Raw genomic sequence first — 16448 nt, 5'->3', positions numbered from 1 at the left:
GACATTCTTATCAAAGGAGTCAGCCTGACTTTTCACAGGACTCTTCTTTTACAGTATCTATTCAAATCCTAAGTTCTTTAAAGATACTACTCTGATTTCTTCTTTTTTGTTTGTTTGGGTTGCAGTTTTTTAATTGTTTCTTTATTTCAAATATAATTTAGGAAACAGTTAAACAATCTATGAAACACTGATCCTTCCACCTGTAGATTTATACTCTATTATGTATGAAGTCAAGTCCAAATTCTGAGAAGACTGTGTTACTTAAGTAATTTTTTTTCTGTGAACTGTGATAAATATATATGCTCAGTTTCTACTTCTTGATTTAAGAATCTTATCTCCTACATTTTGTGGATGTAGTTGCTGACAGCCTTATGCAGGTAAAGCCTATAATAATGTAGCTGCTGTTAGCAATAACTTTACTCCCATGATTTTGTTTATCTGCACCTCCTAATAATTCATTCAGGCATTGCTTTTCATAAGTGCTTCTAACTCGAACGTCTTGCATTCATTACCTCCTGCAATGTTGTATATTTAAAACTTCTCTGATTTCAAAAGTTTTGTTAATGTGAAGTATATAATTAAATCAGTTCCTTGCTGATCTATGCAAGTATGTGCTAATGCAATTTCTGAAAGCAGAAGAAAGCAATAAAACCAGAATTCTAAAAATTTTCTAATGTAGGCAGCTCATTTAAAAGAAACAAACTAACAAGACCTTTAAATGCACAAAGTTGTCTCCTTTTAGGGCTTGGGAACAACAGGGAGAAAGAGTTGGGTTGGCAACATTAAATTGTTACTGTATAGTATGACTGTTATGGCAGCTGTTACATTTTCCCCTAAAACTGCAAATCTGTGGCTTGGCTACTCAGTGTTTATGTATGAATCTTCTGAGGTGTCCAGCCCATGTTTAGGGAAGTAAAGTTCCATAGAGCAATTTCGCTCTGAAAGGTTTGTGAGAAAAATTCACAGGATCCAGCCACCTGAAAAGTACCTAAAGGTCATTCAAATCTACCCTTATGCTTCTAATTTGGGATTTTTTCCTGTGCTCCTGAACTGTCTGCAATACTTCCTGGGCTTGAGTGTGTTTTTTCAAACAATATATGAAACAAAAGCGACAGCTTTTAATGACTATTTCTTAAGAGATTAGGGACAATTCAGCCAGTTGCTCCAAAGCATGTTCACATTTAAAATGCTGGTAACACACATGACTGGCTGTTTACATGTATGCACACATATTTGTAATGTCTGTGTATATATATAAGAAATAGATTTATTTACTTTTCAAGATTTTGTATTGTTGATATAAATTATTATAGTAACTGCAGAATAAATCAAATTTGAAAGGTCAAAATTCTTGATTTGAGACTTTGTCATAGATTATGACCTTTCCTTAAAAGCCATTGGAATGTGGCAGCTGCACAGATGTTTTGGGAAGTGGTGTAAATGGTCTTAGTAAAAATATTTGTGCAAGGCCAGATCTTACACTTCTTTTCCATAGAAGTCTCTCACTGTAGACATGCAGGGTCCAAGCAACTATCCCTTTAAATAGAGCTCTGTGAATTCTAATAACACTCAGTACCAGTATTGCTGGCACTGCTCTACGTGGACAAATTAATGGCATTATGCTGGGTTTATATTTTAAAAAGTTAAAACTCCAAACGTAATTTGATTGGTGCTAATCTCATAATTAATGGAGTCAATTAGTCCCGTTATTACTCTGTGTCTTTGTAAAACCATCTCTTGTTTTTCAAGCGAAAAAAAAGTTTGATTTTACCTCTGCTTTAGTGCCTTTTTGGTATCTCACTTATCATCATTTATTGTGAAGCTATTCCCTGCTCCTTAAAAACTCATCTAAACCTTTTGGAAACTACATGTTAGCATTACCCAACACACATCCTTTAGAGTTCAAATGCTTTGTGGAATGCTATGATTGAGCTAATTATATGGTAATAGAAAAATAACTGTGATTTCCATGAAATGGCAGCACTCTTGAAGACAGCAGTGAATAACCTGTGAGTGAAGTTATAAAACTATTTAAGGAGCTTTATAGCATTTGCTTACCCTTTCTCTGCCTTGACCTGGAGAATATTTTTTTTTCTTTTAAATGTGTCAGTTGTACAATTCTTTTTTTATTGTATCCATATGTGTTTGATTATAAAGAACCCCCCCCCCCCCAGAAAATACAGTTCTTGTTGCAGAGAAAAGTCTAATAGGAGCATTATTGTTGGGTTTGAGTGGGGGTTTTTTGCAAATTCATCAGAAATTCATACTGACTGTGGTCCAAACTCTTGAAAAGAGCTAGTTTCAGCACTGTTATTAGGTTAAAATAAAAATTAGTCACTGGAAGTTTTACTTCATCTTTGGGCACTCTTGGCGTCTTCTCAGTATTTATCCTGGTGATACTTGCATTTATTTATATCTGTTATAGGAAAGGGTAGTAATTAACTCAAATCTCTCCCTCCACAAAATATAAACAGAGGGGGAGACAGAGGGAGGGGAAGGCAACTTTGGTTGGTTTTACTGCCCACCTGACTTCTGTATTACTGTGTGCTAGTAAATGGGCAGGCAGTGCTGCTGCTGCACTACACAGGTAGGAGTACAGAACTCCCGTATGCAAACAGGAGCATTGAAGTGATTTGTAAGGAACACAAACTCAAAGAGCAAGGAAACAGAAGATGCTTCAGTGATGGAAAGCAGTGATTGTGGGAATGGATTGTAACCAAGGATTGCTTCTATTGTTTTTTCATTGAAGGTGATTTTGCAACTCCTCGAGCTGTTCTGACAGGACATGACTATGAGATCACCTGTGCTGCCATTTGTGCTGAGCTTGGCCTGGTAATAAGTGGTTCAAAAGGTAAGGTAGCTGTTGTCATTTCTTTCTGTTCATGAAGCTATAATCCTAATGCAAAACGGAGTATGGTCTAGGGTGGCAGAATTTATGAACTTTATGGTGGTTTTATTTCTAACCCTTTTTTCTTGGTTGCTATGGAATTTGAAACCTCCTTTTAAACATGTTAAAACTGAGGATTGTTCAGACATTTATAAGAAAAGGCGACCACATCAATTTCCCTCCTGATTGCTATTTCTGTTTGTTTATCCAGTGTGTAATTGCATGTAGCATAGTTGAATACAGCTCTTGAGGGCCAAGATGGTGAAGAGTGTCTGTTATGGATAACTTCTCAAAAAAAGGGAAGCAAAAGTTAGTTTCGGGAGAATGTGCTGGATTGTTTGTTTGATGAAGGGTGTGTATAAATTACTGGTAATTCTGTTCAGCCTCTTTGAGCTTGGCTGAAGAGCCTCTAATATGCCCCATTTATGTTCTCAAAGACCTGCTTTTGGCAGGCAAATTATAAAGAATGGTATTGATTCTATGGATATTCTTTATACTTTCCTTATTTCCTTAATTGTCCGTGATTATTTTTAAACTGTAAATTTCTTGGAGTTAGTATCTTTCTTCTTTCATAAATCATATATTATTTCCACTTTCAAGTTTGTATGGAACAGTGACTGCTTCATTAGCATTGAACTTTCGGGTATGGTTCAGTATATTCTGCTTGAAACTTTCTGTTACATAGGTGCTCTAAAATACCTTAATGCAAAGCCTTTTAGGGATAAGCTGTTTATCTTAGTGTCTAGCACCCTTAAAGTCATAGGCAATCCATCTAAACATGGACAAAACTATTATAATGTATTATATATGTGTTAACGTGGTTGTTTAAATAGAAGTCATTACTTATTATTTGATGTATGTCTTTAATTGAGCTTATAAATCAATAACTGGAGAACCTGTTCTGTGTTATTAGAAGGACCATGTCTCATACATTCTATGAATGGAGATCTACTGAGGACATTAGAAGGTCCTAAAAGATTACAAGGTCCCGAAAGCTGCCTGAGACCCAAACTTATTCAAGCTTCCAGAGAAGGCCACTGTGTCATATATTATGAAAACGGCCTCTTCTGTGTATTCAGTGTGAATGGGAGACTGCAAGCCACTATGGAAACAGATGACAAGATAAGGGTGAGTGTCCTAAAATGCATGCTAAGTGCTGTCAGTTCCAGTGTTGGGAAAAGCTGTCAATGTTGGAGCTGTGTGGAGAATCTCTCTATAGCCAGACCATAAATAAGTGGTACTAGACCATTGCATAGTCTGAAAAGATTTAAGGAGACCATGTACTCTTAATAACATTAGGAGGGTTTTGTTTTTTTTTTTTTTACAATTTGATTGTAAAATCATTGTGTTCACAAAGTAAGGAATACTGTGTAGGCATTTCTTTGAGCTGGAGAATAGAAATATTACTAATTGCTGACCAGGAGAGGCTGTGCCCTATCTTTACTTCTGAGTATGAAGTCAGGAGAACATGCTGCTTTGGATGTTAGCTTTCCCTTTTTTTTTTTGGCATCTCTGGCTATATTCCTTCATCTTGGTTCAGACAGCATGTGTTATGCTGAGCTTCAGGAAGTTTATAGGCATATGCCTATATTTCAACTATTTAGCCCTTTGGCATTTGCTAAGCAGGCACCTAAGTTCCACATCTTTAGCTGCGAGAGAGCTGGAGCAAGTCCAAAACTTTGCAGGAGGCATTTTAAGCTTATGGTTTTATGGAAATGATTTCCTAATACAAAATGAAGGTCTCTTGACAGTTCCTGTGTAATAGTACCTATGAAACAGAGCAGAAGCTGCCAGCTGTACTGCAGTACCACACCTCCAAGCTGACTTTCATAATCCAATGGAAGATCCCAGGAACTCAGCTGCTGGGATTTCCAATGTTCTCTTGAGTTGAAAACTCTCAAAAGTTTTTCCTTTATTTGGATTACACATTGCAGGAAGAAAATCCCTCTCTGCCGTCATGTTTGTTTTACAGAATTATTGGCATTCTTTCAGTTGTTGTGCAAAGTTGTGAGCACTTCTTTGCGTGCTAAAGATGGAAGAATGTGTCAATGTGTTTTGAAGTATTTTGATATTTGTTATTTCCACTTTGATTTGTGTGGAACAGTGACTGCTTCATCAGCATTGAAATTTCTGGTACAGTTCAGTATATCCACTTGAAACCTTCTAAAACTCTTATCAAGTACTATGCTCTGCTAATCCAGTATCCATATATCATCCATTCAAAATGTCAGCTATGCTGGTGGTGGAATATGCAGAAATAACTCTCTTTGTAGGTTTCTTTTCCATAGTGAGAGTGCAGTCTGCAGCAGTGAGAGGGCATTCATGTGGCAGCCACAAGTGCAGGTTTGAGGCTGGGGAAGTGAAGTAGGAATGTGTATATTTCTGTCCCCAGACATTTTTCCAAATTAATGTAGATTTTTGCATCAATTCCCTGAAATTGTACCTTTGGCTGTCCTTATGCAAATACTTTTGAGATTTTCAGCCTGCCCTTCATCCCAGAGTTCTTTCCATAAAACAAGACCATATCACAGTGTTTTCTCTTTTTATATTAATAATGTTGATAATCTGTCACTTTCAGCTGTGATTATGTTGTCAGCTAGGCCAGCAAATCTGTAAAATATCTAGAAATCCCTTGCCGGCTAAAACAATTTCTGTAGTGTTTCAGTCAGTACCCACAGCTTTAGGAATGTTGCTGGAGGCAATGGAAGTTCTGCTCTCTGTGGACCAGAATTACATTTGTAGAGGGGTTTGGGGTTTATTTTGTTTTGTTTTGTTTTCTTTCTCTCCCAGTGGTCCCAGCTGAGCTTTATGCTTAAACAACCTACAGCGTCTTTGCCAGTGCTTCTGCACTGTATCATCTCTGAAGGAGAGTGGCAACTGCATGATTAAAGTGGGGCATTTTAAAGTGAATAGCACCTACCCATGGGCTGTGCTGACAAGCACTCCTCGTTGGCTTTTCCTTGAGGAGGATAGAAAAGGGAAAAGGTCCTAAGTGTGGAATCTGTAATGTAACAGTGTCGGTTTTCCTGTGTCATTATGGACCAGTGTTTCAGGATGTTATTGGCAAAACTAGCAGTTTTCAACAGTGGCGTTTGGATCAACATTCTGATTTTCTCTCTTGTATTCTTGTGCTAGAAAACTGCCAGAAAAAAATCAGACACTCCGGGGGAATTCAGGGTCTAATCAATGCTTTCCACCTGTTTTTGTTTTAAATACTGTATTGCTCAGTGGAGCTCAGGCATATCACAGTACATCTACCATGTAGTGTTTAGATATCTTAATGAATAACTTTAACTCTAAATAGTCTGCTTGTTCTGAGGGGTAAAGTTATTTTACCCTAAACAAAGACTGTATGCTGTTTCACCCAGAGGAACCAATTTATTTTCCTTTCCTGAGTCTGTTTTGAAATGTGGAAGTGCCCCTCACAAGACTGCTGCTGCTGTAAGCCAGGCCTGTCACAGTGTCAGCTCTGCCTTTTTTACAAAGCACTGCCTTTCAGAAACCTGGAACATTGAAAGGGATTTGTGCAAAGTTTTGAGACTTTCTAAGGAAATACAAGTCAGAAATGCAGCTTTTAGAACATTGCTGAAATTGTGCACTTTGGGGATTATTTCAGAGTCTGAAGCACATGTTGTGAGAAAGATTAGTTGCAGGGTTGTTTCAGTTTCATACCTGGCAGAATTGTAGATAAACTACACTGGGGAAAAGCAGAACAGTAAAATTGATTCATGTCGTCCTCTATACCAGCTGGAGTACTTGGGAGTAAAAGCATCCTTTCGTTTGTTAAATCTTGAAGGGCATATCATGAAACTGAGATGTTGACAGGGTTACCTTTTCCTTCCATTCATTCCTTCATCCCTTCATTCATTCATTCCTTCATTCCTTCATATAGGCAAGTGGCTGATAAATTTATTTATAAACAATAAAAACTAAATAAATCAACATCTTGTCTTCATGACAAGCCAATGACTTAGTAAAATTGCATAGGTATTAGTAAGGGTTCAAAGACTGTACTTTATTTAATCAAAAGATCACAAAACCTACTGCATTTTGCAGGTAGTGGAAGAGTTAAAGATTAATGGCTTTAATTTGCCTCTTAATATAGCATTTCTTCAGTAAAAGCCTCAAGTATAAAATTCAAGTGAACCATGACCATAAGGTTAATGGATTTTCATCAGCTGAATTTTATAAGTGTAGCAAATAATTATTTGTCATGGTCTTCATTGCAATTTGGAAATACCCTTAGGAGGCTGCTATTGCTATAGAGAAGAAAACCACCCCATATTGATTTTTGCTTCTAATGAATAATCTCTTTAATACTTGTGTGGTTAGTTAAATCTTGTGATCATGCACTCAGTGCACGCTAGTTCTAGATAATTTTCAGTCTTACCAGTTTGTTGTCTGCCCCTTTCTTATTCTCCTCTTCTAAGACAGCCTCTAAATTAGAGTTTTCAAGCCCCTTGTGTCTATGCTTTTGAGGTGCCTAGCATATTTCTGATAGTAACAATCACAGAAACAATTAATGGTTGGAACATCGGTTTTTTTGGGAGGAGAGAGAGAAGCTTCAACTCAGAATACTCAATTCTAGCCTTGGTTAGTATTCAGTTTTCCATACTTAGATATGGTTGGAAAAAACCTCCACGATTTCTGCCTTACTGTGTCCAAATTTACATGTACGTCTTGTCATCTTAATTCAAAATGTGGCTGGAATAAGTTTATCCTGGTTTTTTTGCTCACTGTTACATTTTGTTTACAGTATATGTTTGTGTTTCAATTACACTCCTTTTAAAGTTATTGTATGAAATGAAACTCCAGCAATGTGATCCATTCTGACTCCTTGGGAGCTGTTGCCATAAGCACTCAAAATTTATAACATAATATAGAAGCTCTATCTTAATCTAAGTGTCGCACATCGTATAATTCTTAAGGATGTATTTGGCATCGCAGTAATAGAGTACAGCAATACAAAAAATACAGATGTGCAATATGTCTGCCTTCAGTTACTGCTGCTCACAAAGCAGTATCTTATACTGTATATTTTGGTTTCTAGGCTTGTCAGCAGTCTGTATAAACACTTCAGTGTTGCATGAACGTAATGTCTTTGTGTTTTAGTTTCTCTGATTTTTTTGTGGTGTGTGCACTATAAATTCTCGATTTTAAGAAAAGCCCCAAACGTCCTTTTCCTGTGGCATGTAAAAAATTTTGCATGTTTGCAAACCTGTATAAGCAGAGACTGCAAGTACCAAAATACTTGCAGACTTCAGCACAGAGAGATGTTTGCAAGAGACTGTCTTCAGTTCTTTCTACTGTTTCCTAAATTTAAATCTTTGAGCTGGAATTTTGCTTGCAGACTGTCATCTTGAGGCAGTTTCCTTGCCTTCCAGTGACAATGTTTTAGTTAAAGGGAATCAGTTTGTAGAACGTGTGTGTTTGGATTTTGAAAGCCATTGCTCTGAACATCCTCCATTCTTACATTGTTCTATTGAGAAGTTGGGTCAGCTGAAATTTATCACAGTTTTCTTGGATAGTTGGAAGACGAGGCTGTAAAATCAGGGCCTGGTATCCTACACTGCTTACATTTCTTTTCTCTGCAGCAGCAGGGCAGGATCCTTCTTTCAGAAGTTTTTATCCTGCTCAGGGTTTCTGTAGTAGTAAATACTGAGACTTGTAGGGAATAGATATTGCCATGAGAAAAGTCAGTTGTGGAGTCTTCCAAGGGTCAATGTTAGGAATCAGCTTCATTCAATGCCTTTTGAGGTGGGGAATGCTGAAGGTTTACAGAATGATGAAGGCAATGGCTGAGATGAATGGAGAACACTTATTCAGGAAACCCCACAATATGAGACCTATGGAGTGCTTACTGAGATTGATAGGATCACCTGAAAACAGGTAATAAACCTGTGGTAAATTTCTGACAGTTTTTTGCCCCCTCAGAAGGCATCAGCAGGCTCAAAAAACAGATTAAGAAAATTGATGGGCAGCATTTCCATAAATAGATACTAAAAGGAGCAGGTGAACTTTCTGATCTTCCTAATCCAGTGATTTTGGGTGCTGGGGTGCACAAGGGGAAGGGGCTGGGTGCTGACCAGGCTGGCAGCATCTCCTGCTGCCACTGCTGGGGATACACCATGGGGCTAGATGGATCATGATCTCTCTCACCCCATAAATTAACACTTACTCTAATAAAATTTCAAGTTCAGGTCTCTTAAGCCCCATTTTGGCTCCTTTACACTGGGACAATTCCTCTTTTAAGGAAGATTTCTCATGTGTCCAGTGATTTTAATATCTGATAGTATCTGGTTAGTGATTGGGTAACTGAGGAAAGTTACTCTTCCAGGTAACATACTCAGTATGTATCTTGATTTTTTCAAATAGCACTGAAGAAGCATCAAAATAGATTGGAGATTCCTGTTTGAAGAAGTCTTGACTCTGAAAACCAGTCATATCTCATCTTTCTTCATTATCTGGTTCTCAAACAAGGATTTCAAATACAGATTTGCCATCAGTCCCCATGATGGATACAAAATCAGGGTATATGCCATTGAATTTTTCACAGGCAGTTTCAGGATAGATGATGAAAGGAAATACAGGTGGATCATTCTTTTATTAATGCAGTGCAGAAATCTAAAAGTGCTTGTCTAAATTAACTTTAATGATTTGTATAACAGCTCAGTTCCTGTCAACATTCAGCTTCTGCTAGGCTGGTGTTCAAGACCCTTGGGGGAATGTCAGGTGCTATATTTTAATGTCAGTGCTGCTGCATCTTGTAAATCTAGCTAATTAGAAGAGTAAATTTCTTTAGCTGACCTCATATTGGATCTTTGGAATATGGAGTAAATCACAGGTCAGGTAAAACTTAACTAGTGACATCTAACGTATTGGAGACTTGTGCATAATAGCATTAATTCTCTTGCTGGGTAAAATAACAGTGCTGTTGCTTCCCAAAAGCTTGTGTTGATATCAAAGTCTCCCTGGGCATTCAGCTGTCAATATGAAACCTTTTATTGAAAGGAAAAGGGGGGAAGTAAGAGCAACACACATTTATCTGACAAATGTCCCTGTGATTTCCCCCAGGCCATTCAGCTGAGTCGGGATGGACAGTATCTGCTCACAGGTGGAGACAATGGAGTTGTCATGGTGTGGCAGGTGTGGGACCTCAAGCAGCTCTTTGCTTACCCAGGGTGTGATGCTGGAATCCGGTCCATGGCCCTGTCCTATGACCAAAGGTGAGAGCAAAGTCCAGGCTGGATAAGAGTTTGGGGGAATATGTATTTACAATTAAATTGCAGTTTTGTTGCTGTTATGGCTGTGATTTTCCATGGATCACAGATTGTGCTGATTATCTGAGAATTCTGTGCTTGCCTAAGTTTTTTTTTTCTAACATGTCATATTTAGGGCAGATAATCTTTTTAGGGTTTCAGCTCTTTGGGGAATGAAGATAGAGATCCAAAAAAACTTACTTTGGCAGACTTTCAAGATAGGCTGAGTTATTGGTCTGTACCAATGTACAGTGTGGGTCACATGGAGGTAGAAGGTTACGTGTGTGCTTTCATCTCTCTTCTTTCACTTACAAGACAAATCACATTCCTAATTCCAGACCTTCATGTTAAAAATAGAACAGTTAGAATAGTTGCACAACAAGAATCCCTCCACACATCCATAGATTTGCTAAAGCAAAGAGTCTTTCTCATTTCTAGAAAAGCTATTTTATCCATATACAGTGTAACCCTCTTTGAAGACTTGTCCTATTGAAGGCGTCTGGTTAAAATTTTTGCTGCAGTTTTACATCACACTTTCCAATGCAGCTGTACTTAAAAGTACTTCCGTGTTTTTATGACAAAAGTATTGTTTGTTTGTGAGATGGATGTTTACCATGTCATCTCTACACCTTTAGCTTTCAGACTAGGATTTTATTTCCTTTGGTGTATTTACTAAGGGGTGTTCCTGTGTACGTTTCAAGCAGATTTATCTCCTAAATCCTTTAGGAATGTGTACATTGTGCAGTAAAACATGTTGCTGAGGCTCTTAGCCTTACTGAAGTCCATAGTGAATGTTTCAAATTTTTTGTCTGTGTTTCTAAAACTTACACAAAATGAACTTTAAAAAATCCAAACCAGTAAAACCTGTGGACTTCAATGAAACACTGAACAGTTTCTTGTTAAGCATAATTAGAGATTACTGGTATTTTGGATGAAGCAGTTTTCTATTAAAAGAAGCCCCTACTGTTAAATATATTTCAAACACTGGAGTTAAAGCTGTTGAATTTTAGATCTCAGTTATTTTGCGTTTAGCGAATCTTTAAACTGTAATTAGTGGCATGTTCATGAACTGAAATTTAATATGGACATGCAGAAATTGATCCGTGGGCTCAAGTTAAGAACATATTCACTTTGGCTTTGAAGACAAGGAAGAGATCTACTCAGAGTATTTTACTGAGTAATTACTGATTAATTACAGGTAATTACTCAGAGTTATTTATTTGGTATGCAGGAATGCATGTGCTTGAGAGTGTGGAAAAAGATATTCTAACCTAATAGAAAAACAATCAAGATGGTACTCTTGATATGAAATTGTTAACCTTTCAAAATGCAATTTTTTAATGATCTCATACTGAATCTTTTTTTTTGAGGAAAAAAATGCAGCATTTTACTCTGAACCTTTTTAATTCTAAGGCTTGCTTTTCCAAAAATGCCAAGATTTTATACATCCATATAGTTCTGATTTTTCTAATAATTTTAATGAGACCATAGAGAAGATGATACAGAAACTGTTGTAATTGTGTGCTGTGTCAGAATCAGGGCCATGGCTTTTCAAACACATCTAAATGATCTCGTAAGGAATTTTGAAAGAAAGTTTCTCAGTGGGAAAGCCCAGGGATTGCTTCCAGGAGCTTCCAAAACAATCAAAGCCTTCAGTTTTAGTGTTTCCAACTGAAGGCCTGTGCCCATACCCAATTCCCTCGTGTAGATGTGCTTAACTGGGGGAGTTGAAACTGAAATGAGCACTTCTGTTGGCCTTCCTTCACTTTGCTGCTACACTAGGGCTTTGTCCCACTCCAATACCCCCCAAAAACCAGCCAAGAAATAATCTGGGGAATCTGAAGTGCTTTGCAGGACAGTGATGCTCATGAGCAGTTCTGTTATCCAACTCTCAGCTGTAGCTTCAGGTTGACCACACAAACTGTTGCAGGGTATTTTGCATCTTTTGTGATCCATCAATCTGCCAGAGGTGCTGCAGAGAGCAGTTTTATCCCCAACCAGCTTGCTGGAATTCATGGAAGCCCAATATGGGAGCCCCTAAAGCCTGCTGGTGTGTGAGGCACTTCCAGCTCCAGCTGCCCTCAGTGGAAGTTGGTTGTTTCCCCAGGTTTTTGTGCTTCTTTGATGTAAATTCTTGCTGTTTTGACTCATGTATCCCAATGTGTTCCTGTGCTTTCCTCAGGTGTATAATGACTGGAATGGCGTCTGGGAGCATTGTGGTTTTCTACAATGATTTCAATCGTTGGCACCACGAGTACCAGACCAGGTACTGACCTTGCCAGAGGCCAGGATGAGCACTGACAGGAGCAGCTGTGGCCAGGAGGGAGCTGGACACGGCACTGCCTCCCTCGAGGTCGAGCCACCACGTGGCTCCTTAGGAGTAGTTCTATTACATCTGAATGTAACTTAAATTTGCTGAAAGAAGCAACCTATTTTTTAAAGTTAATTGCTATTTTTGTAGACCTTGCTTGACTTTTTTGGGGGAAGGGCAAAGAAGCAGAAAACCAGCTGCTGGGTTCTGTAGTTTAAAAAAAAAAAATCTATATTTTTAGTCACAATGAGAAGTCTATTTTGATCCCTGTATGTAAACAAAACCTAAAGTAAAGGTGGTTAAAACTCACATTCTAGCTATATTATGAAGAAACAGATTTTCCATCTGAAGCTTTATCTATAACCTTGAGGAATATATGATTTTAACATAATGGAAATTAATTATGGTAGTGGGGGAATTTTAATCTGTGCTATCCATACCACATTTTGTCTTGTACTTTTCCAAATGATTGTACTACATCAGCACTGAAGTTTCTGGGAATCAAGGGGTAATATTTAAATTATGGTTAATGTAATTTTTAACTTTGCAAATCATTTCCATTATTGTTACTCTTCAAGCATGTTTCTAGGCCTAGACAGTTAGTTCTTTTTTTAGTTGTATGTTTTGTGCGGTTAGGAGAGAAATCGGGAACGGAGTTTGTGTTACATCAAGTGTGAATCCTTTTTAGTTTCTACCTGGCATCTCCTTCAAAGCACACCAAAATGTGAATTGTTCCTCCAAATCAGAAAGGCTAATTTTGAAGGCTTTAAACCAGAAGCCCACAGAGGCAGGTGCTTTTTAGCCGGAGCAAGTTCCAAAGCACATTTCTGCTGGTTGACTGTGAAAGCAGGGAGCCAGCAGGTGCTTGCTGGTGCACAGCCCCCCTCCAGCAGCAGAAGCACAAGGTTTGTAGGCCACTTTTTCTTTCTTTTTCCTCAGAACGTGCCCCTGCAATTCTGTAGCACGTGTCATGTTCCTTTTCTGCCTGTAGCAACAATGTCTTTCATCTTTTGCTACCACTAAATCCAGTCAGATCCTGCCCAGTCATATTAAATTACCTCTTTCTTTTAGGAAATGAAGAATAATTTATACTAAGGAACAATAAGTTATTTTGGTGTTGCACAAATCTACTTTTCTACAAGATTGCTGTGCAGAACTCTGTGAAAATATTTGTGAAAAGAACTGTTATTGTTTTGTAAGTCTGTATTGCATAAAAATCTTCTTTGTATGTTGTGATCTCTGAGTTGAAATTTACATTCCATATCTGTGTTGATACATACATTTCTATAGCTGCCTACTATAGCAGTTCCTGGTTTTTCTAAGCATTTAACTACTCTCTCTTTCAGTAAAGATTTGGAATGAGAAAATTCAGTTTGAGTGAAGAAATTAAATAAAATTACATTTGTAATTGAGACCGTCAATGGATTACTGGGTTCTTGTGCTTCAGGGTATTTTCCCAACAGAGGAAAGGGGGGACATGGCTAATGCATTTAATGTACTTTTGGTGTTTATAAATGGTGTTCTGTGCTTTCAGCATTTTCATACTGAGATGGTTGTGGTGTCTCAGTAGTTATATTTTCATGTTTTGTGTAGCAGAAGGATGATGGGATTAAGTGAAGGCTATAGTGGGTCCTGTCTGTGGTAAGTGCATGGTGTACTGAGCTATGTATACTGAATATTTGCTATACAAAACTTGTACTTCACACTTCCTGAAGTAACAACATACACAGCCTTGTATCAGAAGGGTTTGAGGGGAAATTGGAGTCATCTTGAACTGCAATTGTGTTTGTCTCAAGCCAAGGGTGGCTTTCCTAGGCTGGGTGGAGGGAAGAAGCCAGCCAACCAGCCAAAGGTGTATTTTGCCAAATGGAAGTCCTGAATGTCTTTTTATGAGGAAACACTTCATTATTAATAGAAATAATAGTTTCTGATCTTGGAGCCAAAATATTTCACGGGGAGTTGATTTGGTGGATTGCTTGTTTTAGAAAGGGCTCTTGGATCACGAGGTGCTTTCCCAAACTGGAAGCACAGCTGTACCTGTGTGTGCTGTCCTGAGTTGCACTGGGCCAGTGTGATGCACCAAGCCTTCTGTGGGAAGCAGCAGCTGGGGCAGTGTGGTGTTCTGCCACTGGAGTGTTGCAGCCCTGCTGTGGAAAAGGACATCTTCACCTTCTCGTCGTGAGCAGACCAGTGAAGACACCCCCATTTTGGACTGCTGTGGTGAGTAGGACATCCCCTCTTTTCACAGGAAAACCCAAATACCTTGGACACCACCACTCTGAAAGTGCTAGGGTTAGGATGTTTGTGTGACACTTGAAATGAGTCACTTGCATGGATTTACCACATGATAAAACATCACGTGAAATCCAACATAGTTTACTTTTATGCAGAAACAACCTAAGATCTTCAGTAAACTAGTACAGTTAATGATGTACTGTAATTTAAAGCTGCTCTTTAAAAGCTCTGGACAACATAAAAAAAAAAAAAAAAAGGAGGAAATGGTTTCAGATTTTGCTTAGATGTGCTGAAATTCAACTGTGTTTAACCTAAAGCTCTTCAATTCAAATACAGTCAGTGTCATGAGGTAAAAAAGGATTAAAACATACAAAATTTAAAAGAATAAATTCCAACTTGTACCTGTAAATAGTTTACTTTTAGTTGAGACTTATTATCAAGAAGCATATTGTTATAAAAGAAATGGAAAATATTTCATAACTTTATAAATTGTAGGAAATACAAGTACATTTGTTTGAAATAATTGAATATATAATTGAAATAATTGAATAATAATTGAAATAATACTGGAGAGCATAGTCTTGAAACTAAAGACACTGTGATATGTGCTTTGGAAATGGTGCTGCATTGTGTGGGAATAGACAAAAAGAGGTTCCCAAAATGTGGTACCTGCTGTTAGCTAAACAGACAAAGTTTGAGATGTGATTTTTTTTTTTTTCTTCAGGTTTCCTAGCATTTTTCTTCCTGCTGCAAAATGTTGTAGGCACAGCTCAGTCTGGTTGTGTGGTGAGACTTTGGTGCATTCAGCAACAGCAATACCCAAAATCAGAGAGATGACTTTGTAGAGTGCTCTCCCATTTTGCTTTTTGCTTTGCTTATCCTGCCTGTGTGCAAAGGATGCTTTTTCAAGCCTCTGTAGCTGCAAAACCCAAAATCTGACCATTTGAAACAACACAAGTAATGTGATTTAAGCAACATTCATTCAGCATTTATGCACTCTAGACTTGACTATTTCCTGTTAATTGGTAATTCTCTCCTGTTATTTTGGTGAGAAGGGAACAATTGTTGTTACTTCTCCGAAACCTGCTCCTTGCACAATTCACACTCTTGGCTTCCACTTTCCAAAGGAAACAAAGGCACTTAAAATTCAAATTCTCTTTGAAAAAAAAATCAAGAACAAAAGCAACAGCTTTCTTGTGGATAGTTGCATGGCTGCTTGCTTCTATCAGTTCCCTCCCTGGTATTTTTTTTCATAATGCTAATTTAGTTTAAAAAGAAAATAAAAAGCCTACTAGAGAGGATTCCCCTAACAGAAAAGCTCAACTAAATACATATTTCTGTGCATTAGACATTGAAGCTGACTGCAATAGGAGGGTTTGATTTGCTTGTCTTTTTTTCATCTTAAAAAGATCAGTTTTACTTAACGTGCCTTTTGGGTAAGTTGCTAGTTTTGTGCATTTCTGCTGCTTTCCAACTGCTCTTTGGATGTAGCTTGAAAGAAAGAATGAGTAAATGCAAATTACAATTTTCCATTTAAACACTGTTAAAACCAAATATGTTTGATTGATACATATTTTTATATAAAAGTGAAGAAGGAATCAGTAAATTTACACTATCAACTATAAGCAGGCCATTGACTACTGCAAGGAAGATGTGAAAAACAGGATTAAATGAGATTTACTGATTTGTGTAAATTCACTGCTAAGAATGAGCCAATACTTAATAAAAGTAACATCATCATAAAACATCATCTTCA

General features: G+C 37.7%; 1 protein-coding gene across 3 annotated transcripts in view; it reads left to right on the top strand.

The window, feature by feature from the left end:
• The window catches only part of LRBA (LPS responsive beige-like anchor protein), a 365208-nt gene extending 351330 nt beyond the window's left edge, over nucleotides 1–13878 (top strand). For all 3 annotated transcript variants that reach the window (XM_085058223.1, XM_085058224.1, XM_085058222.1), the window contains exons 53-56: nucleotides 2750–2851; nucleotides 3801–4015; nucleotides 9962–10113; nucleotides 12329–13878. In XM_085058223.1, coding sequence (XP_084914349.1) covers nucleotides 2750–2851; nucleotides 3801–4015; nucleotides 9962–10113; nucleotides 12329–12419 — 560 coding nt within the window. In that variant the 3' untranslated portion in view covers nucleotides 12420–13878. The remainder of the gene's footprint in view (nucleotides 1–2749; nucleotides 2852–3800; nucleotides 4016–9961; nucleotides 10114–12328) is intronic.
• Nucleotides 13879–16448: the final 2570 nt, after the last annotated feature.

This window comes from Lichenostomus cassidix, chromosome 4 (assembly GCF_008360975.1).
Source record: "Lichenostomus cassidix isolate B80296 chromosome 4, HeHo_3.0, whole genome shotgun sequence".
Taxonomy (NCBI): domain Eukaryota; kingdom Metazoa; phylum Chordata; class Aves; order Passeriformes; family Meliphagidae; genus Lichenostomus; species Lichenostomus cassidix.
The sequence above is the reverse complement of the archived record's forward strand: the minus strand, read 5'-3'. Positions and strand labels throughout refer to the sequence as shown.